At 37.0% G+C, this 22,047-nt stretch overlaps 1 protein-coding gene and 2 long non-coding RNA genes across 4 annotated transcripts; 2 read left to right on the forward strand and 1 right to left on the reverse strand.

The window, feature by feature from the left end:
* The first annotated feature begins 1,732 nt into the window (after window positions 1-1,732).
* Window positions 1,733-4,758, forward strand: LOC125658242 (uncharacterized). The gene is made up of 2 exons (XM_056160284.1): window positions 1,733-2,178; window positions 2,818-4,758. The coding sequence occupies exon 2, from the start codon at window positions 3,281-3,283 to the stop codon at window positions 4,262-4,264; it is 984 nt and encodes a 327-aa protein (XP_056016259.1). The 5' UTR covers window positions 1,733-2,178; window positions 2,818-3,280; the 3' UTR covers window positions 4,265-4,758.
* A 126-nt stretch (window positions 4,759-4,884) lies between these two features.
* Window positions 4,885-17,775, forward strand: LOC130046341 (uncharacterized). 2 transcript variants are annotated; one of them, XR_008801841.1, is made up of 7 exons: window positions 4,885-5,657; window positions 5,925-6,044; window positions 7,216-7,343; window positions 12,788-13,057; window positions 13,629-13,753; window positions 16,644-16,852; window positions 17,253-17,775. It is a non-coding gene; the product is annotated as an uncharacterized LOC130046341 (long non-coding RNA). The 2 variants fall into 2 exon arrangements; XR_007369631.2 differs by lacking the exons at window positions 4,885-5,657; window positions 5,925-6,044 and adding an exon at window positions 6,106-6,653.
* On the reverse strand, window positions 8,859-10,585 carry LOC130053298 (uncharacterized). The gene is made up of 2 exons (XR_008801842.1): window positions 10,409-10,585; window positions 8,859-9,652 (listed from the first exon to the last, which is right to left on the reverse strand). It is a non-coding gene; the product is annotated as an uncharacterized LOC130053298 (long non-coding RNA).
* Window positions 17,776-22,047: the final 4,272 nt, after the last annotated feature.

Raw genomic sequence — 22,047 nt, forward strand, 5'->3', positions numbered from 1 at the left:
GGTCCTGTAGAACTCAGTGGAGCATATCAATAGCCTAGAGTACTGGTTTCCTACTGGTCCTGTAGTACTCGGAGGAGCGTATCAATAGCCTAGGGTACTGGTTTCCTACTGGTCCTGTAGTACTCGGAGGAGCGTATCAATAGCCTAGGGTATTGGTTTCGGACTGGTCCTGTAGAACTCGGTGGAGCGTATCAATAGCCTAGAGTACTGGTTACCGACTGGTCCTGTAGAACTCGGTGGAGCGTATCAATAGCCTAGGGTACTGGTTTCCGACTGGTTCTGTAGAACTCGGTGGAGGGTATCAATATCCTAGGGTACTGGTTTCCTACTGGTCCTGTAGAACTCAGTGGAGCGTATCAATAGCCTAGGGTACTGGTTTCCTACTGGTCCTGTAGTACTCAGTGGAGCGTATCAATAGCCTAGGGTACGGTACTGGTTTCCTACTGGTACTGTAGAACTCAGTGGAGCGTATCAATAGCCTAAGGTACTGGTTTCCTACTGGTCCTGTAGTACTCGGAGGAGGGTATCAATAGCCTAGAGTACTGGTTACCGACTGGTCCTGTAGAACTCGGTGGAGCGTATCAATAGCCTATGGTACTGGTTTCCTACTGGTCCTGTAGAACTCGGTGGAGCGTATCAATAGCCTAGGGTACTGGTTTCCTACTCGTCCTGTAGAACTCAGTGGAGCGTATCAATAGCCTAGGGTACTGGTTTCCTACTGGTCCTGTAGTACTCGGAGGAGCGTATCAATAGCCTAGGGTACTGGTTTCCTACTGGTCCTCTAGAACTCAGTGGAGCGTATCAATAGCCTAGGGTACTGGTTTCCGACTGGTCCTGTAGAACTCGGTGGAGCGTATCAATAGCCTAGGGTACTGGTTTCCGACTGGTCCTGTAGAACTCAGTGGAGCATATCAATAGCCTAGGGTACTGCCCACTATTGTTGTTGAACACAATGGAGCGTATCAATAGCCTAGCGTACTGGTTTCCTACTGGTCCTGTAGAACTCAGTGGAGCGTATCAATAGCCTAGGGTACTGGTTTCCGACTGGTTCTGTAGAACTCGGTGGAGGGTATCAATATCCTAGGGTACTGGTTTCCTACTGGTCCTGTAGAACTCAGTGGAGCTTATCAATAGCCTAGGGTACTGGTTTCCTACTGGTCCTGTAGAACTCGGTGGAGCGTATCAATAGCCTAGGGTACTGGTTTCCTACTGGTCCTGTAGAACTCAGTGGAGCGTATCAATAGCCTAGGGTACTGGTTTCCTACTGGTCCTGTAGAACTCGGTGGAGCGTATCAATAGCCTAGGGTACTGGTTTCCTACTCGTCCTGTAGAACTCAGTGGAGTGTATCAATAGCCTAGGGTACTGGTTACCGACTGGTCCTGTAGAACTCTGTGGAGCGTATCAATAGCCTAGGGTACTGCCCACTATTGTTGTAGAACACAATTATAATTATATGCGGGTGTTTTATAGGTAGTCGGGTTCGAATATCATTTGTATTGGTCACGTGGTGAAGGCATATAAATAGGCGAACATGTGTTTGTGCGGCATTCTAAGCACGCTCGCTAGTTCTACGTACAGGTAAATTTTATACACTACAAAAACTCTATGGCTGAAAGTGACCATTGCATGGAAACTCCGGAAGAGAATTTGGTTTATCTAATGAAGAGGCCGTTTCTTTATTCAGTTCTTCACTGAACAAAGCTTTAGAAAGGCAGAGCAATGTTATTGTGAGCACTATAACGGGTCTTACAGAAAAGTTGACAAAAAGCAACGCGGGGAAAAACGTGCCGCACGTGGAGGAACCAACAGTTTCAGTTAACGGGTCACCAGGATTCGAATTCAAACACGAGGGACACAAGATTCAGTTTAACTTTAATCAAGCAAGATATTCCAAGTTGTCAGAGCTAGGAAAGTTGATTCAGGAGTGTGATTTTCAGAAAGCAGCAGACATCGTAAAAGAGGAACAAGCAGCAATACTTCAAAGAAACAAGATTTTAAAGATTGCAGACCGGCACGGATGGGATACCGTGAGTGAATACCTTGACGACCCCTTAGCGGACGACACCGAAGATGCTACTAAGCTTCGTTACGCTGTTAGTCGTGCTGCTAGGAAACGCTCCTATCGAAGCAAGCCCTACGACAAACGGAGAGGCAATTTCGCGCCAAATGACTTTTTTGTTCTACGTGGCGAGAGTTAAAAACTATCTGTATTCTTATTGAGAGTTTACACAGTTATCTATCAGGGAAACTTGTGAAAGTATATACAGATAATCAAAATGTTGTACTGATTGCATGTAAAGGAAGTATGAATTTTGAGCTGCATCAGCTCGCTTTGGAAATGTTTGGATTGTGTGTAACACATTCAGTAAAATTGGAAGTGGAATGGATTCCTAGAAATATGAACTCGTTAGCAGATGAGTTAAGCAAAATTTACGATTTTGATGACTGGGGTGTTTCAGACAGGATTTTTGAATTTTTGGATAAAACGTGGGGAAAGTTTACATGTGATTTATTTGCAGACAGTAAAAACAAAAAATGCAAAAAATTCTTTTCAAAATTTTGGACACCCGACACTTCTGGAGTTGATGCTTTTGCGCAAAATTGGTCAGATGAAAACTGTTGGATAGTACCTCCACCCGTGTTGATTTGTCGAGTACTTACGCACTTGCAGATATGTAAAGCTTTTGGTACACTAATTATTCCAAAATGGAAATCTTCAATGTTTTGGCCTCTGATTTGGAATGCAAAGCAAAACAATTTTCATTATTTTGTAAAAGGATTTATTGAGTATAATAATCCAAAAAATTTTTTCAAAGCTGGATCAGATATAAACAGTATTTTTGCGGCATATAAGTTTGCTAGTAATGTTCTAGTGCTGAGAGTTGATTTTAGATAGATCATATGGATGATCAACAAGGTTCCATGAACCACATGGCATATCTTGCATGGCACCATGTGCATAATGAATTCTAGAGCAGTATTTTGAGCACCATGTGCATATACCTTATGAGCTACATATGAAATTGTAAACAAAGCACCATGTGCGTTTTCTTGTGTATACTAAGAGAATTTTGAATTGAAACGAAGTGGGATTTTGTGAGCTAAATATGAATTAGAGATAAGGCACCATGTGCGTTTTCAGAAAATCAAATGTAATTGAATGGGGCATGCATGAACTATATCTTAAGTCTCAAGGTGGAAAGTTGTGGGACAACTTTGCATTGATAAAATCTGTCTTTTTTATAGGTACACAATAACATTCTGTCGGAAATCCAGGAAATGAAAAAAGACAGCAGGTTTGCATCGGCAGCATCACACATTCATTACATTCTACGGAAAGGAAAGAGCGACAACTCTAATAGAAAATACGACACTTATTTCCAAAAATTTAAAGGCTGGTGTTCGGCTCACGATGTTTCCTATTTACCCGCAGCAGTGAGTACTGTGGCAGTATTTCTAAGCGGTCTTGTACAGCAATCGGTTTCCGAATCTGTGTTATCAACATATTTCTACAGTATCAAGTGGTATCATGATTGCAATATGTGCTCTAACCCGTGTGATCAAAAAATTCTCCATATGCTCATGGAAGGAGGAAAACGAATTCTTTCGAAACCGATTCAGAAGAAGGATCCAATAACGCCTGAAATTTTAGAGCAGATTATAAGCAAATACGGCAATGATAGTTGTAAAAATGACTTGTCTAATGTGAGAGTTTGTACAATGGTATTGTTGGGTTTTGCGGGATTTTTCAGATTTAACGAACTTTCAAATTTACGTGTTAGAAATATATCTTTTCATGCATTATTTATGTCTGTTCATCTTGAAAGTAGCAAGACAGACGTATATAGACGAGGTAATGATGTTTTAATTGCAAGCACAGGTAAATCAACCTGTCCTGTTTTTTGGTTAAAGCACTATTTACAACTTGCAAGTATTACTGAAAAACCTGACGATTTCATCTTTCGATCTATACGTTTTTACAAGTCATCAAAACGTTATAAGCTTTGTGAGATTAACAAACCCATTTCTTATACTAGAGCACGAGAAATACTACTTAGTGCTTTATCGTCCATTGGTTTGAATTCAAAGTTGTTTGGTTTACACAGTCTACGAAGTGGCGGCGCTACTTCAGCGGCTTCAAGCGGCGTAAGTGACAGGTTGTTAAAAATTCATGGTCGATGGAAATCGGATTTTTCAAGGGACAACTACATTAAAGATTGTGTGCAAAAGCAACTTCATGTTACCAAAAATTTGAACATATGAAAGGTTTATATATTGTTCACTTTTGTTTATATAATTAATAACAAATGTGTTACTTCCGCCATTAGATTTTTCTCTCTTTGTTTTTCTAAGTGCTAGCGAGCTGCCATCCTACTTATACTATATAGTTTCTTGTTTTTTGGTAATTAGCATCTAATTAATTTATATTCGGACGAACAAAGTGAGGGAGAATATAATTATAATTATATGCGGGTGTTTTATAGGTAGTCGGGTTCGAATATCATTTGTATTGGTCACGTGGTGAAGGCATATAAATAGGCGAACATGTGTTTGTGCGGCATTCTAAGCACGCTCGCTAGTTCTACGTACAGGTAAATTTTACAATATTTCTATGGCGGATAGTAACCATTTATCAGATGACATTAATCTGTGTATATATTGATGTGTATTAACATGAGTAGTTTTGTTTGCGATATATTTCTTAAGGACATTACGAGTGATGAATAAAGTGCTAGCGAGCTGCCATCCTACTTATACTATATAGTTTCTTGTTTTTTGGTAATTAGCATCTCATTAATTTATATTCGGACGAACAAAGTGAGGGAGAATATAATGGAGCGTATCATTAGCTTAGGGTACTGGTTTTCTACTATTGAAGTAATCTACTGTGTAAATATTTATTGAAATGGTTCTTTAAATCAATGAATACCTGACAAATTTCACGTTTGTGATTTCTCTCTCTCTCTCTCTCTCTCTCTCTCTCTCTCTCTCTCTACTTATAATTAACATTATAAAAGGTATGAATTAAAAAGTACATAGTGTCCTTTCATTTTGGTAACCGTGCACAAGAAGGAAATACATTCCGGGAATAAAATAATGCATCGGATTCCTTTTAATTGTTAGACGTATCTCATAAATATTCATGTTACCTCAGACTGAAACTGTTTGACCTGATTTATGCAAATGAGATAGGTCGTTAAAAAGTTGACGTAAGATTTGGCCTTGGTCTAGTGTATTTTCGTCAGCGGCTTACTTTTATTTTCTGAACATGGAAGCTTTTCTTATCAAGTATTTGGAGAAGGTGCCCTTGGTCTCTGCTCCTGGTTTGAATGTCCATTGTCGTATTTGGGCGGGGGCTAGTTCTAAGCAGCAACAACAAGTATGGTGTTGTGTACTACAAGGACAGCTGGAAGACGATGCACGTACATAGCATAGACTCAATGTCATGTTACATCATCGTCACCATGATTTAGATGCAATTGTTGCATCCCACTTGTGCCACAACACACTGTGTGTTGTGCCAGAGCATATTGCTATGGAGCCACACGATATCAATAACCAGTGATAGACCTGCAAATTCGGGGGCACCTGTCTGGGGCACCCCCTCCCTATCATATCTGTCGCCTGGAGCTACATATGGATAACAACAATCTTGGTAAGTTTATCACATTTATTACTATGTTACACCGCTGAAGATGGGAGAGGCATCTGTCACTCCTCACAAAGTTATATTAAGTTATTATCCTATTAATTGCTAATTAGAGTTCGTAGCAACTCAATCAGTCACTCTCTTCAATGACGTGGCCTGAGATGATACCACAACCCTCCCCTCTTATGGTACGGGTGATCACGGGCGGCGACTGAGTTAAAGTCAAATTGGTCTTTGCAGTAATCTGAAGTTCCTCTTTGTTCTTATATACAGCAAGATTACAACCGAAGTTCCACCATTTGGAAACAAGTTCTCCATCACAAACAAGGGAATATGTTGCACACATTGAACAGTCTCCAGTATAGCACAGAACAGTGCACTCAAGGACTTTAGGTAAGAAATCACTCATCTTCTGCAGGTCTCTGTCAAACTTGGTAAACAGTTTCTTGACTATGAAAGCACATCTTGACTTAAGAACATTGCTGAATACTCTCTGTAGCTCTTTCTTCTGTTCTTTGGTCTTGGTATGGAACATTGCTTCGCTATAGACTGCTCGGTTGCTGTCACAGAACTGTGACTGCCCAAAGTGGACGGGATCAGCTAGACGCTCTGTTGTCCATAGGGGATGTAGAGCTCGTATGGCTTCGTCCACTCGTTTGGCACCTTGGGCGTCACCGTCTGTGGTAACATACCGGACTAATACATCTTGCAAGGTCAGCTGTGTGCCAATGTCCTTGTGGGTGCAGAATGCAGGGCGATCCACTGTCACCATCACAGTTAGGAGTTTGGTAGGACTGGCTGTCCAGACTTGGCTTGGTGACCAGGGCATGATCTGTTGAATTCGGCCTGACAAATGATCGTCGACTTCAATTTCTCTGTACCCCAGTCTTAGTCTTGCGGCCATGAGAATTACCTTGATGAAATCTGCCTTGCTTTGGGAGCTTCCTCTTGCAGAGTTGCTTCCCTTTGTTCCAAGGAGCCATGTTTTTCTTAAACATGTTGGTGAGTAGAGTAGTAGTACTTCTTTTGGCACATTCAGACATTGATACCTTGAATTCTCTTAGCTCACCTATATTTATAGTGCTTAATGTTTGGTAACCTTAGAATGGCATCTTGCACATATCTATGACAGTTTTAATGTGACCAGGGATAATCCAGCATGACCAGTAAGTGCCACATCCTGATAATGGCTGATGTGGTCCTGTTTGCTTATCTGCTTACAGCTAAGGGATTAATATATTTTCATTGACCTGTACTGTTGTTTTTTACAGCCAATATAATGCAGAATTTCTAAATATTTTTTCTTACGTCAATTTTCACCGTTAAATATTTTATTTTAGACATTTTTTAAGAAACTTTACCATATTTGGGGTTAACTTTTCAAAAATATCTTAAGAATATATATCTACATTATTGATCAAAGATGTTATCCTAATTAAGTAAAGGGGATATGTATACAATATATAAAAATAATTGGTAAGAAATATATTGCAGAATATGTCATATGTGAGCATTTCAAAATGGTGTATTGTGTGTCTCATGCTTATTCCATCCTCTGTTTTAGGAGATCCAGCTTATCACTTCAAAGGGCCATAACTCTGCTGTTGAGAGTACCAATCCAATGAAACTTCATAGGGATGTTCAGTATGACTGCAGGAGTTTCTGTGCCGAGTTTCATGAAAATCAAACAAGGTTTGTGTTTTTATTAGGTTACAGACTACTAATTTGACCCCTATTTCATTGACCACCCAAGTAGTGCCTGTTTATAAATAGAGGTTTTTTCTTAAAAATTATTGGGGATGTATGTGGGAAGGATTTGTGTTATTGTAGGGCATAGATGGAAAGAAGAGGGTCTGAAAAAAATTAAAAACTTGTAATAATGGGAAATTCTGCTCTTAAGTGTGTAGTAGGAAGGGTGTAAATAGGCCATTGTTTACCTGCTTCTCAAAGGGAAAGGGAAATATGCAGGGTAGGGGTTACTTGCGGTGTCATAACAGGACTTGTGTGTGGTGGATTTTCCTGAGATTCACAAACATTTTTGGACTTGAATTGCTCTAAGTCTGTACCAAGTTTCAGGTAAGTTGAGGCGGTGGAATTTTTTATATTAATTTTTATGTTATAAAGGAATGTATAGCAAAATAATTGGTAGTCTGTGTCCACTTGTAAATGAGAGCAAGGAACGAGAACTCTGGGTAGAGATTGGCAATCGGAACTCCTTGAATGTCTCGCACACTCGACATAGATGTTGAGTGCGCGAGACATTCGAGGAGTTCCGATTGTAGAAATTGGGCAAAGCTATATTTAAGCAACGCCTTTCATAGTACAAAGTACATGTTTTAAATATAATAAGAAATGAGCATTGAACTCGCTACTCTATGGGTATAGATGGGAACTTCCGTGTTTACATTGACAACGAAAATGGCAAACTGGGACTGAGATTTTTAACACTGAGAGCTGAAAACTGTCAATGTTCTTATGGCTGAAATACAGATAAAGTTCAAAATGTATGCATGTGAAGGAGTCATCCCAGATATTTAGATTGTCAGATGCCACGCTTAGATTGTCGTTTAAAGAAATTTACAGACACATGAATTTGAGACTAACGGAAGAAGGGGGACGGATAGAGGACTATAAAAGGTGGTACAAAACTTTGAAGCTAGTGATCTTTCACAAATATCACTGCATGAAAAAATGGCTTTACAAAGCAAGTAAAGGCAATGTAAATTTAATATTTACATTGACTTTGAATAACGTTACTGATTTAAGGCAAAGTTGGTAAACATTAACTTTGACTTAAAGGTAATGTAATGTAATGTCCCACATTGTCTTAACTTTACTTCAATGTAAATATGAAATTTCAGGGACTTTAAGGTTCATGAAAGTTAGTATTTAATCAAGTAAAGCAGATAGATGATGTCCTGAAATTTCACTTTTACTTGTCATAAAGTTAACTTCTACTGACTTTACTGGACAGTAAAGTTCATCATTACACATCTTTAATATTCCTAACTGGCTTTACTTGGAAGTAAATTTCATCTTTAATTATTCTTAATTGACATTACTTGAAAGTAAATTTGATCATTACTTAAAAGTAAATTTGATCATTTGTCATCTTTCATTCAACTTATCAAATTAAAATTAATCAAAAATGAACAAAAAATGAGATTTCAATGAGCTTTTTTTATTTAAAGTAAACTAACAAAGATATTTTCTAGTACATATAAAAATATTTATTCAACTATTATTAAGTACAACATACATATACTTGTATAAGGGCAAACTAAAATAAAGTCCTTGTCACATTACTCTTTTTTCAAATTGTCAATTCACAAAGAAAATTGCCTGTAATCAAAATTATCATTTTTCAGTATTTTCATTTGAAGATTAATGTGATGAAAACATCAAATTTAAGATGAAAACATTTACAAAAGTTACTGTAACAATAATTTCAGACCAATTATTCAAGATAGTGAATAAATGTATAAAGAACAGTCACATATTTCAAACACAATCACTATATTAAAGTTTGATTTGTTCCAATATCATATTTAAAAACAATATATTTTTACATAGTTAATATGATAAATTTGTATTTGTAATAAAAAAAACACTTGTAAATTTCAAAATCAGATTAATATAAAATGGATCATGGTACAAATATTGTGATATATATTTATACAGAAAATAGGCTTATTGTCCAAGTCCCAATGAAGATCTCATCTAAATATCCAAAAGAAATCATCTGCAGCCTTGGGTTTGTCTTTGTCTTTTATAGATCCCCCGTTCTTGTTTAGACGAGTCTATTTCTTCTTGCCAGACAAATTTCTATGTATGTTTTAAAGGAGTTGCTTTCCTATGAATATCGGTATAACAAGAAGCCCTCATCATCTTCTTCATCGCTTGGCATCATTCCGTTAGCACACTTGGATTTTGTAAAATTTGTAACCTTTTTCTTCTTCCCTTCTGTCCACTTTCTTTGGCAATGGTCTATTTCTTGGTTTCTGTAATTAAAAATGAAAATTTATATTCATATGGAAAATAAAAACTGGACTATATTTGGAACAGGCATGGGTTGTTTGTTTGTTTTATGTCCCGTCGAGAAATTTTCACTCATATTGAGATGTCACCGGTTGTAGGTGAAGTACCACAAATTTAAACCTATGCATAGCGCTTATGGACGTAGTAGTGAGAGTTATTCAACATGCCAACGCCTGCCCCGACATGGGACCTCTTTTTTAAAGGTTATATCCGAAAGACCCGTGATTCTAACTTCAAAATCCTGAGCATTTGGCAAAGGTGCAATCACTACCTATGTTTACATCTTAGGTTTGACATGGCCACGAGTGGGGCTTAAATTCACCACCTCACGGTTACGAGACAAACACTCTACCACTGAGCTACTGCGACCAGTCACAATTACTCAAAAATGTAATCGATCAATAATCAACAACTTAAAGGAATTTTGTGTAATTGATTACTAATTGAGTACAGTCAATTTTGCCCTGTAATCGATTGCAATAGATTACATGTACTTTAGAGGATGTAATTGATTAGTTACTTTAGATTTTTTTATGTGAACATGTATGTAAAAATAAAAATGGTGACTATCGTATGTTAATAACTTTAATATTAAACATGTACACAACTCATGTGCATTGCATCAAATCTTCAAGTTTATATTCAGATGATTGATTTGTATTGAATTACTTTGAGAGCTCGTAATCGTTAAAACAAAGAGTATTTTAACCATGATGTACCTGTCCTCCTTTATTATAATGTTCTCTTATTCCAAGTTACTCTTGTAAATCAAATCTCAGTTGAACTGAAATAAAAATTTGGAGTAATATTACATATATATACTGGTATATTAGATGCATACAGATAAATATGACACATTGTTAGCCTGGGCAAGATCAAAAGTTCAATGTCTGATAAAAAAAAATTCACAGTTTTGACCCGAATTGATTACCATGCAATAACACAATAGTACTAAATAAGACTATATACATTTTCTAATTCTTATTTTAAATGTTCATTAAAATGTAATAAATGTTATTTCCAAATTTTCAATGAGTCACTTCAGTCCTGCTCACTTTCTTCCTGCTGAATATTGGATGAGTGACAGAAAAAATTGTGGGAGTTTTTACCCCCTTCCCTCCCCCAAACTATTTCAATTAAGATTTTCATCAGACATTGAGCTTTTCATCTTGTCCCTTAACTTGCTAAATTACGAAATAAAAACGAATGGTTATTTTTTAATATTTGTATTACAAATCGCATTTTCCTCTATGAACCAACCAATTTCAGCGCGCGACACAATCCGTTCACATCAACTATGAACGGATTATGAACTAGCTTAAAGCACGCGACTGGGAGAGTGTAATGATTGAAAAAAATAGAACATCTGTTACAAAGATCTCGCAGGTCACACCCTTGGATTAAGATTGTAAACTTACGTGGATTATCATCCCAATCTTGCTGTCTCCTACCTCCAAAATACAGTGCACATTGCAATGTTGATAAAAGGCAGGACGAGACGAAATGTGATGTCATGTCTATGTGTTGACGTACGTCACAATAACTACTGTGACAGAGGCTAGGAGTTCGTTTTATGCAACAAAATAGAAGCAATATAAACAAACGGTGTTTTAGTACATAAATATAAATATAAGAAATGAACATCACTTTTGAGCTGTTCATGGTCAATATGAACGGATTTGGACTTGAGGCAAATTCTCTGTGAATCGCTAACGCGATTCACAGAATTTGCCTCAAATCCAAATCCCTTCATACTGACCATGAACAGCTCAAAAGTGATGTTCATTTCTTAAATGTTTACCTTCATTATACCAAGACATTGGACTTAAATGTAATAAAGGAAAAGAGGAAATCAAATGTATGAACGAACCAGGAATCAAACCTGGAACCCCTGCATTACTAGTCAGGTGCTCTAACCACTGAGCTACCTAGCTAAGCCGATATTCATGGTCCATATAGCTTTAACTACTACAAATATTTACTTTTCTTTACATATTGAATATCAAATTCAAAAGTTACCTCCTTGAAGTGCTGAGTAGCTCCACTCCCTTCATTTTTCAATATTTTAGTTTGTGATGGCTATTGAAAAAAGAACCTGTTAATAGAAATGGAAGATGCGATAATATTATATGATGATGAATATTTACATTTTTCCACAATACGGCTAAGAAGTAAGTCAGTTATTAATCCATTGTTTTGCTCGTACTTGCACCATATAGAATTCAGAGGCGGATCTAGAAAATTTTCACAGGGATTTAAATGTACCTTTCGTCCCCATAGGAGATAATGGCACATAATAAATTAATTTACATTTTTGTTAAAAATATTCAACAAAAGTGGGGAGCACCACCTTTCCAGATCCGACAGCCACTGTACATGCAAGATAATAGAAATACAGAACTGTAGTGGAAATGGACAGGAAATGTATGAGTAAACTCGGATTAATCAATCATACAATGTACTTATACCAATCCACTATGTAATACCAACCCTGGTTTAACACGTCCTCTGAAAAGAACTAACGTTCGACATATAACCAATACTATACATGTATCAGACTGTTAAAAGTCTTTGTTACAGTGAGCATAGACATATGTCTCTGCAGTGAGTAACTCTCCTTTCTAATAGTAATACAAGTGCTTGTTTACAAACAAATTTCAGCTACCTACCTGGTCTTCCGAAGTCCGACCCGTAACTTAAATACTACAAGGCCTAGAATCATCAAACTTTGTAGATACATCTTGGGTAGAAGGTGTGTCGCACATTAAAACCAGGTCACTGTGACTTTTCATTAAGAAGATATGACCATATATGGCAAAAACTTGTTCGGCTCATAACTTGAAAACTATTAGACCTAGAATCACCAAAATTGGTCAACTAATGCATCTTAGGTAGAAGGTGTGTCGCATCCTACTTTAAGGTCACTGACATTTAATTAAGGTGATATAAAAAAATGTTTTAATGGGTACAATCTATACTGTTAACAATATGTGACGGGCGTATCATGTGCTGTGGCAGTGCACTTTATTATTCTTTGATATGAAGCTTCAGATCATTTGGGTCATATTGCTTCACAATCTAACTGATTGTATTTGTAGGCCTGTAGATAAAGGGAAATACTGACCCCAGGATCATGAGCATGTGGCCCAGGCTATGCCGAACTTGTATATGGCCTACTTGCATTGAACGATTGGTGCTAGATGTAAACGGTGTACACAGTCAGTGCCTAGAGAGTCTGAGACGTGTAGTGGGCTCAATGTTTCTGTGACTTGTGACTGAGTGCCAACTTGTATCAACCTAATGTGTGGTTATTTCATCAAGGGTGGATCTAGATTTTCAAAGTTGCAGGCAGTGAGGCTCCCTGAGAGGTGAGGCACACTTTGTCTTAAAAAAAAACGCGGCAAGGGTGATGACATAGTACATATATATTAACGACACCAATTTGTTACTTAAACTTTAGAATAGTCACTTATGGTCTCCTATCATCAGCTGGATCATGGACATGGCATGGCAGTGAACTTGACTGGTGATATGTATTATATATGTATAGTACTGTTACATGACCACCTGATATACATATAGGTAGTAATTTTATTTATTATGGTTTGGTCATAGTCGTGAAGACAGCCAGTTTGAAAGAAGTGCACGACTGTTGTGTATGTAGCCACACTCATATGAATAAGTACATGACGGTTGTGCAAATGGCTGAAACAAAATTGGTAAATGACAGCTTAGCGAGTAGCCAATATACATCATGTACCCAACAGTTGGGAGAATAGCTCACAGATCATCATCTTTACAATAGCTACATTGTGGTTGGGTGAAAAGAATTGATGATTTACATTTTACAATCATATGAAGTTGTATGTTTACTTTTATCATAATGTCCTTCTCAGTAAAATGGAAATTATTAAGTAAATAGGTGCTGTTTTATTGCAGTGCCAGAGATCATACATGCATTATGGCCCGTCAGTACTGAGACTCGCAAACTAGTGTGTAAGAGAAAGCATCTGATCCAACAAAGAGATCGTGTGGACACTGGCAGAGTTGTCATTTTGAAATGGGTAAGAACTAAGTATCATATTTCAGATGCACACTGTATTCTCTGCAATACACACATTTTACAGTCCAGTCCTCAAATGTTAATTCGAATTTGTGTATATTGTATTTGATAATGCTCCATAAATAATTTATGGTTCATATTATATATGTCATGGGGTTAAAATACAGTGGTCCAAGGTCTGGGATCTGAAGTTTATGGGGTGGATTAGTTAATTTTCACCCTCCATTTGCCTCCAATAGCTAGTCCATCAGACCAGCAGTATCAAGCAGAAAAAAAATATTTTAAAAGTATAACAATAAAAACATTTTGGAAGGAAGCGTGTACTTTTAATGATTGAAAGCAAATTGAATGTGTTTTATGAAAGTGAATTTAACGAAATTCTCGGACTAGTTAAAGATTAGAAGTTGATTTTTTTTTACTTAAAATTTTTTCTTGAACATGTTGAACAGTTATCTGCCCTTTAGAAAATAAGGAGGGGAAAAAAACCCAGATTTTCTAAATATTTCTGTGGTAAACTATTAATTTGAAATCATATTTTGATAAAAGAGTAAGTTTGTGCAACTTTTTACCCAAATATCTGGATGAAAGTCAAATCGTATTATAAATTATTTGAATGAAATATGCTTTTCCCACAGACTTCAATGTAAACTTTTAAGGCGTGATTTATCGGTTAGTAATCAAAATTTTGAAAAATCCTGTGGTAGAATATTTTGATTTTACCAACCCTTCAAAATGATACAAAGGTATTATAAGACAAATCCCACCATCAATTTATTAGATACAAAATAGATCAGTTATGGATGGTCTACCTTAAAGTTATGGACTAGTGAATTTCTCAAATCAGTGAATGTTTTAGGAAAATCTAAATATCTGGTTGTTGTATATTATAGACAGTAAAGGTATCAATTTCATTAATCAATATTTTTTTAATTTTACATATAACATTTTTTAGCGCAAATAAGATATACATTGACCCACACAATGAATTAGAAAAAATATAGACCTTCAATATATTAATTGTTTTAGAATATAGAATTATTTATATTATCTTGAATGTTGTTTGTCAATGAAAATATTTCATCCTTAGTTTAATGTTATACAGGCCTAGTGATTACTTAATAAATTCCGTACAGAATTTCCTAACCTCATCACATTTGAATCAAATGTGATTCAATGTGAGTGAGGTTTGCACAGTATGCAAATAAGGCAAAAATCATGAGAACTCATGAGAGTATGTTTGATCTCTTCTCTTCTAACTTGATGAGAGAATTTCAAATGTGAAACTCACGTTTGAAAATAAATCATGAGTGCAATTATGTGGAGTTGTTACTTGATTTTGACTAAGTCAGTAATTCTCATGTGATTCTCACGTTAGGATTTTGAACTTAGAAATTTTATTCCTAAAATTCTGCTATTAGAATGTCAAAGTCCAAAATCCTCATGTGAGTTAAGTCCAAAATCCTCATGTGAGTTTCAGGTTTGGATTTCGGACTTGGGAATTGAATGTTATTTGTTGGAGATATTTTTGTTGTATATTCTAGCATATCTACAATAATTATATTGCGCTGTTTTCAAAAGTTGTTTTACAGATCAGAGGACACGATTTTATTATAATCTAATTATACCCCCCGCAACAAGTTGTGGGGGGGGTATACTGGAATCAGGTTGTCCGTCTGTCTGTCCGTCCGTCCGTCCGTCTGTAGACGCAATGGTTTCCGGACTCTAAAGCATTATCCTTTCCACCTACCGTCACCATATCTTATATATGGACTACCCATGGGATGAAGATGTTCCCTATCGATTTTGGGGTCAAAAGGTCAAAGGTCATGCGCACTGGACATCGAAGTAGCAATATGGTTTCCGGGCTAAAGCATTATCCTTTCCACCTACAGTCACCATATCATACATATGGACTACCCATGGGATGAAGATGTTCCCTATCGATTTTGGGGTCAAAAGGTCAAAGGTCACGCACACTGGACATCGAAGTAGCAATATGGTTCGGTTTGTCATGCCATTTGTTTTTTACACTCAGAAAAGAGGTAGTTTATACCTATTACCAACACCCTTTGGGAGATTGGGGTAAGCGGGGGGTATTCTTAGTGAGCATTGCTCACAGTACCTCTTGTTATTTTATTATCCGGACAGTGATCATTTCACAAAAGATTTGGGGAAAAAAAGAAAAAAAATCAAAATTCACACCAATCATCACACTGCACTGACTTCATTTACACATTCGGCAGTGCTACCATTAACATGAATCAAATATTTTCTGCAAATTTTTAACTTCTGAAAACATTTTTGAAGTTCGAACGTTGTAGTCGGTAATTTGTTTTCCTTACAATGCAGGCCTATAATTGCAGAAAAGAAAAAAAAATTAAAATCGATAAGAAACACACCTTTAATCTCGATGTTTTCGTCTAACGACATCCATGTAATTCATCGCAGTGAATACGCATGTTCCGAGAAAATATTGAGATTAAAGGTGTGTTTCTTAATTAGATCATAGGAGTCGGCAGTTTTATCTGTTATTAAAGAGTGTACAATATATGTAAATAACAAACACCGAGCTCTTCGCGATTGAAGTGACAGGAATGCAACCCGATTTTGGCAAAACCCAACAGCACGCGGCCCGGTATGATTGAACTAAATATCAGTCACCTGATTTCTGGAACGACCATGGTAAATAACGTTGACGGTTTAGCCGGATTTATGAAACATCACAATGTGTATATACATATATTTTTGAAAATACATGGCCTATTTCCAGACGGACCACAATTTTATCTCTACATGTTACATAAATGTGGGGTGGGTGGGTTAAGAAATACTCGTCTTATGATTCTTCTCTTTTTATTTATTTTTTTTTTTTTTTTTTTTTTTTTTTGTAGATTAAGCTTGATGAATCCTACAACCTGTTTATACAGTGTAGATGCGAGCAAGATTACCAGGCGACGGCCGGACTTTGACTTGCTGCCAGAAGGCCTATGTCGGAGTAAAATGATCTACATTTTACTCCGACATAGGCCTTCTGGCAGCATACTCGACAGCAATAGGATTGAGATCGTCAAAAAAGGATTGCCTATACTGCTAATTCAAGGTATAATAGACTATGAGTCCTAAATCATATTCAATAATAAATTTGGGATAATTGACACAATTTGAGTTACAGTTGTTGCCCTCAGACAGGCTGCATTTTTAAAATGTTTCTTTCACTGATAATTAGTTCTAAAGGCCTAGTGACCATAGTATTTTACAATTTTTGCCCTAAAGTCAATAAGTTTTCCCCCTTTAGGATTTATTAAGCTATTAATTTGATGACCATGCTATACGCGAAATATCTGATCTGTTCATGGACTTACTATATGGCCCTTAGAGGCATTGTCAAATGTCTTGATAACCAGAATATATATATATTTGGAGTAACTACAGTTCACCACAGCTCTATGATCCTGTTATCTCTAATTTATTAACTTAAACAAAACCTTTTTATTTTACAGAATTCTTACCAAAGCAGTTCAAATGTGATGATGCCACACCCCTTATCAACAGAAAATGCCTGGACATTGCCAGAAGCCCAAAAGAAAGATTGATTGATTGAATATTGTTTAACGATGGTCCCTCTCAAGAATATCACTCATATGGAGACGTCACCACTGCCGGTGAAGGGCTGCAAAATTTAGGCCTATGCTCGGTGCTTATGGCTTTTGAGCAGGGAGGGATCTTTATCGTGCCACACCTGCTGTGACACAGAACCTCAGTTTTTGCGGTCTTATCCGAAGGACCGCTCTATTTAGTTGCCTTCTATGACAAACAAGGGGTACTGAGGACCTATTCTAACCTGGATCCCCACAGGACTGAAAGAAAGATAATTAGTTAATTTTTTGCCAGACCAATATTTGAACCTAGTCAATATTTCAGTTTAAAATGTTGATTCATACTTACTATATATATTTCCTATGACATTGTTTTATTTGAATGTACATGTTATGTAACCTCTGATGGAATAAATGATGAAGATTTGATAATTAAAAATTTTTCACACTAAATCTCTTGAGAATTCTTCACATGAGAACTCATGGAAATAATCTTCAAAACTTGTTTGGATTTTACATTCTTTTGAAGCAGAATTTATTCAAAAAGTTCTACGCGAGAAGAAAAATATTTTTGCTGTGGCCTTCAATGCGACGTTTAGATCATCGATGGCGTTTTATCTATTAACAATAAATATTTTCATTGATATGTCAATTCGATATATATCCTTGTGAACTCGAAATAAGACACTAGAGTCGTTCACTTCTGCTTCCTACTGTAACGTGTTTTCTAAGGGTTCTTTTCAAAGGATAAAGGGATCTCATGAACTATATATATATATAATATATATATGTGGAATTTTCCTCGGGGTTTACTTGGGCCAATAATTAAACACATGAAATTACTATCATCTACAAGGATTATTTTGATTTACTGGGATACTTGTTCCGGGTTCTGTTTTTCTTTAAAATACACTGGGACACAATCCGAGGTTCTATTCAAACGGTTCTGTAGAGATAGCTGGGCACTTTGCACCTGGTTCCGAAACTAAGTTCCTATTGCTTGTGAGTACTCGGTGCCTCACCCTTATTCAGGATTACTACACCTTGTATCTCACCACAATTCCTTAGTTTGTCTTTCACCAGTGGCTTATATTCCTACCCTAACCTTACAAATTCTTTTCACTATTAATTCTTTGATAGTTTAACTTCTAATTCTGGCTTACTTCTACCAGCAACCTGCTGTTACGAATGGTAATGACAACGATGGTAAAGATTTATAGTGCAGTAGTCGGTTGCATATCACAGTTAGGGCCCTGCTACACTTGGAATAGTAATTCTGCCTCTGCAGCCTGTTATATAGCAAAGGGTTATACCCATTCAAATAGGGGTAAACAGGATATCGGACTATTCCATTAGTCCGAGTCACTTCAGTGTTTGGAAGGTATAGTTCATTACTCATTACACTACTTAGATTGATTGAATATTGTTTAACGTCCCGCTTGAAAATATTTCACTCATATGGAGACGTCATACTTAGATATTTTATTGAAATTAAATATTAACAGCAAACTAGCAACTCAACGTTGATAAACGAGATGATTTCAATTTCTTTATCGTCAACTTGCCTTATTTATGTAGTAGCATTCCATTATCACCTGCATACATGGTGTTTACATTTCTCAAATGATTCGATACGCAAGAGCGCTAGCTTGTTCTGCGTTTAATCAGTTTTTAAATCGAGGCAAGTTGCTGACAAACAAGTTGATGGTGCAGGGGTCTCATTTAATGTCAGCATTTCGTAAATTATATGGTCGTTATAACAATCTAGTTTGCCAATACAAACTATCATTGGGCCAAATGCTGTCCGATTTTTTTCATACCGATTGTTAGGCCGTTCTTGGCACACTGGTCCATCATCAAGTTCCCATATTTATGCAGCAATATTATATTATTACCTGCATATTGTGTTTATATCTCTCAAAAGATTCGATATGCAAAAGCTTGTTCTGCGTATGATAAATTTTTAAATCGAGAAAACTACTGACAAACAAGTTGATGCTGCAGGGGCTTCAACAGTCTTGTTCAAATTCAACATTTCGAAATTCCACGATCATTATAACAATATAGTTTGCCAATACAACCAAACATTTGGTCAAATGCTGTCTGACATTTTCATACCGATTGTTAGGCTGTTCTTGGCACACTGATTTTGACTACGGATAACTCCATTTACCTGATCAAGATTTAGGCTCAAGGCGGGTGTGACCAGTCGAAAGGGGATGCTAACTGCTCCCACTCCCACCTCTAGTATATCCAAGGGTCTATGTTTACCCAACTCTCTATTTTGTATTGCTTATAGGAGTTAAGAGATTGATCACTGATATACACACAGGGCCGTAAATTACATGGAGGCGGAGGAGGCAGCTGCCTCCTCCAACTTTTGAGCCCAAAAAAATTAAATTTAAAGTTCATTAGAATTTATGTTGTTTCCAATAACTAAGAACATGATACCTCCCTTAAAAAGCATTCCAAATCTTTCTTTTAGAATGAGTTAGTCAAGTAACATCTTAGAAGGCCCTAGAATCAAGGATTTTGCACGAAACGTGTTCAGTGTGCACAAAATGTGCTCAGCGTCTGGGCGGCCCCCAGACCCCGCCTAATTTCCTGCCTCCTCCAAATTGAAGGTTAATTTACGGCCCTGTACACATGTATATATAGATGTGTATATATAGGAAAAATAATATGAAATCATAGAACCACCATGAAAGTTGAACGAAAGCTCCCCGACATAAAGTAGATTTCATTGTGTTCAAATCATGATTCCCGAAGGTACGTAGGGGCCACAGTAGGGGACAAAGGTTTTACATATGCTAATTGATAGAAAAAAATCTTTAACAAGAGGTCCATAGGCCACATCTCTTATCCAAGTCATCTTGATCCATATTAAAAGATTTTCCATATATATTCGCATGTAAATCTTTTATCCCTAATGCGGCCCGAAACTACCCCAAAGGGCCATGATTTTCACAAAATTGAATCTGCACTATGTCAGGAAGCTTTCATGTACATATGTAAACTTCTTTGGCACATTGGTTTTGAAGAAGGATTGATGTTTTCCGCCACATTCAACAATTTTTCAGTTATCTGGTGACGCCCAGTTTTTATTGGTGGAAGATACAATGTACCTGGGAAGAGACCATCGACCTTCCGAAAGTAAACTGGGAAACTTATCACTTACATTCGGGATTCGAACCCGCACCGACAGGCCGTGTGATTTTGAGCGCGATGCTCTAACCACTCGGCCCCTTCTTGAAAAGAATTTTAAAGATTTTCTCCAAATATAATGTAAAATTTGATCCCCTATTATCGCCTCATCCTCCACCCCTAGACTATGATTTTACAAACTTGAATCTGCACTTTGTCAAGAAGCTTTCATAATTTAAAAATGTAAACTTTTTTGGCCCAGTGATTCTTCAAAAGATTGATTGCATCTTGTTTAACATCTCTCTCAAGAATTTTTCACTCATGAATATGGAGACGTCAACAAGATCGGTGAAGGGATTCAAATTTAGGCCTTTGCTCGGCGCTTACGGCCATAGAGCAGTGACCTACTGTGACACGGGGCATCCGTTTTTAAGGTAATCTCTGAGGACCCGTGACATTCACACCTGATGCCGAGTGTTTGGCGATGGAACTGTCAATACCTGTTATAACGAGTAAGGCCTGCATGTCGCCGCCGGGATTTGAACCCGTCTTCCCCATGTGAATACCTGTTTTAACGACTAAGGCCTGTCACCGCCGGGATTTTAACCTCGGCCTTCCGCATGCGGAAGCTTTCATGAAAATGTCAGCTTTTCTGGCCCAGTGGTTCTTGAGAATTTTTTTTAATGAATTTACATGTAAAACGTTTAACACCTATTGTGGCCCCATCCTCCACCCGGGGTCATGATTTTAACAAACTTGAATCTGCACTACATATGTATGTGAAAAAGCTTTCATGTAAATTTTGTAAAACTCTTCTGGCCCAGTGGTTCTTTGAAGAAGACTTTTAAATGAACCCACCCTATTTTTGTGATTATCTCCCCTTTGAAGGGGGCATGGCCCTTCATATGAACAAATCTGAAAGCCCTTTACTCAAGACTTTGTGCCAAGTTTGGTTGAAATTAGTTAGCAGCACTTGCTTCTGGGGAAGTCGAAAATGTGAAAAGTTTACAGATAGAATACAGGCGATCAGAAAAACTCACTTGGGCTTTTTTTAGCTCAGGTGAGGTAATAAGCGAAAAGATTCAGTGAATGTAAATATTCAAGATTTACGACTTTTACACAATACAATATGTATATTAAAGTTTCCCCAACCTTATGAATGCAATCGATGAAGTCTTCAATTGCATTTCAGTAGTTCCTGCGTCAAGAATATTTGAATGGGACCGTTAGCAATTGACGACCACCCCAGTAGAAATCGGTGAACCAATTTTTATCGTGCATTCTCATATGTTGACAATACGTTTTATTTCTCAAAGACCCAAAAAGTGATGAAACCCGAAAGTTCTTTGCAGCTTATCTTTATGACACAGTAATCATAATTAGTTTTTGAATGGATGGCGACAAAGCTTCCACATTTCCCATGTGTATCCCTTGTGACAAGACCTTTCTTTTGGTTCCAGAATTGTCCTTTACTTTGAAGTTTGATTTTTAAAAATCTTAATCTTGGTTGTATCTCTATGTCGTTAGCTCTTAGGCTTTGACTTGTATTCCTTGT

This window comes from Ostrea edulis, chromosome 3 (assembly GCF_947568905.1).
Source record: "Ostrea edulis chromosome 3, xbOstEdul1.1, whole genome shotgun sequence".
Taxonomy (NCBI): domain Eukaryota; kingdom Metazoa; phylum Mollusca; class Bivalvia; order Ostreida; family Ostreidae; genus Ostrea; species Ostrea edulis.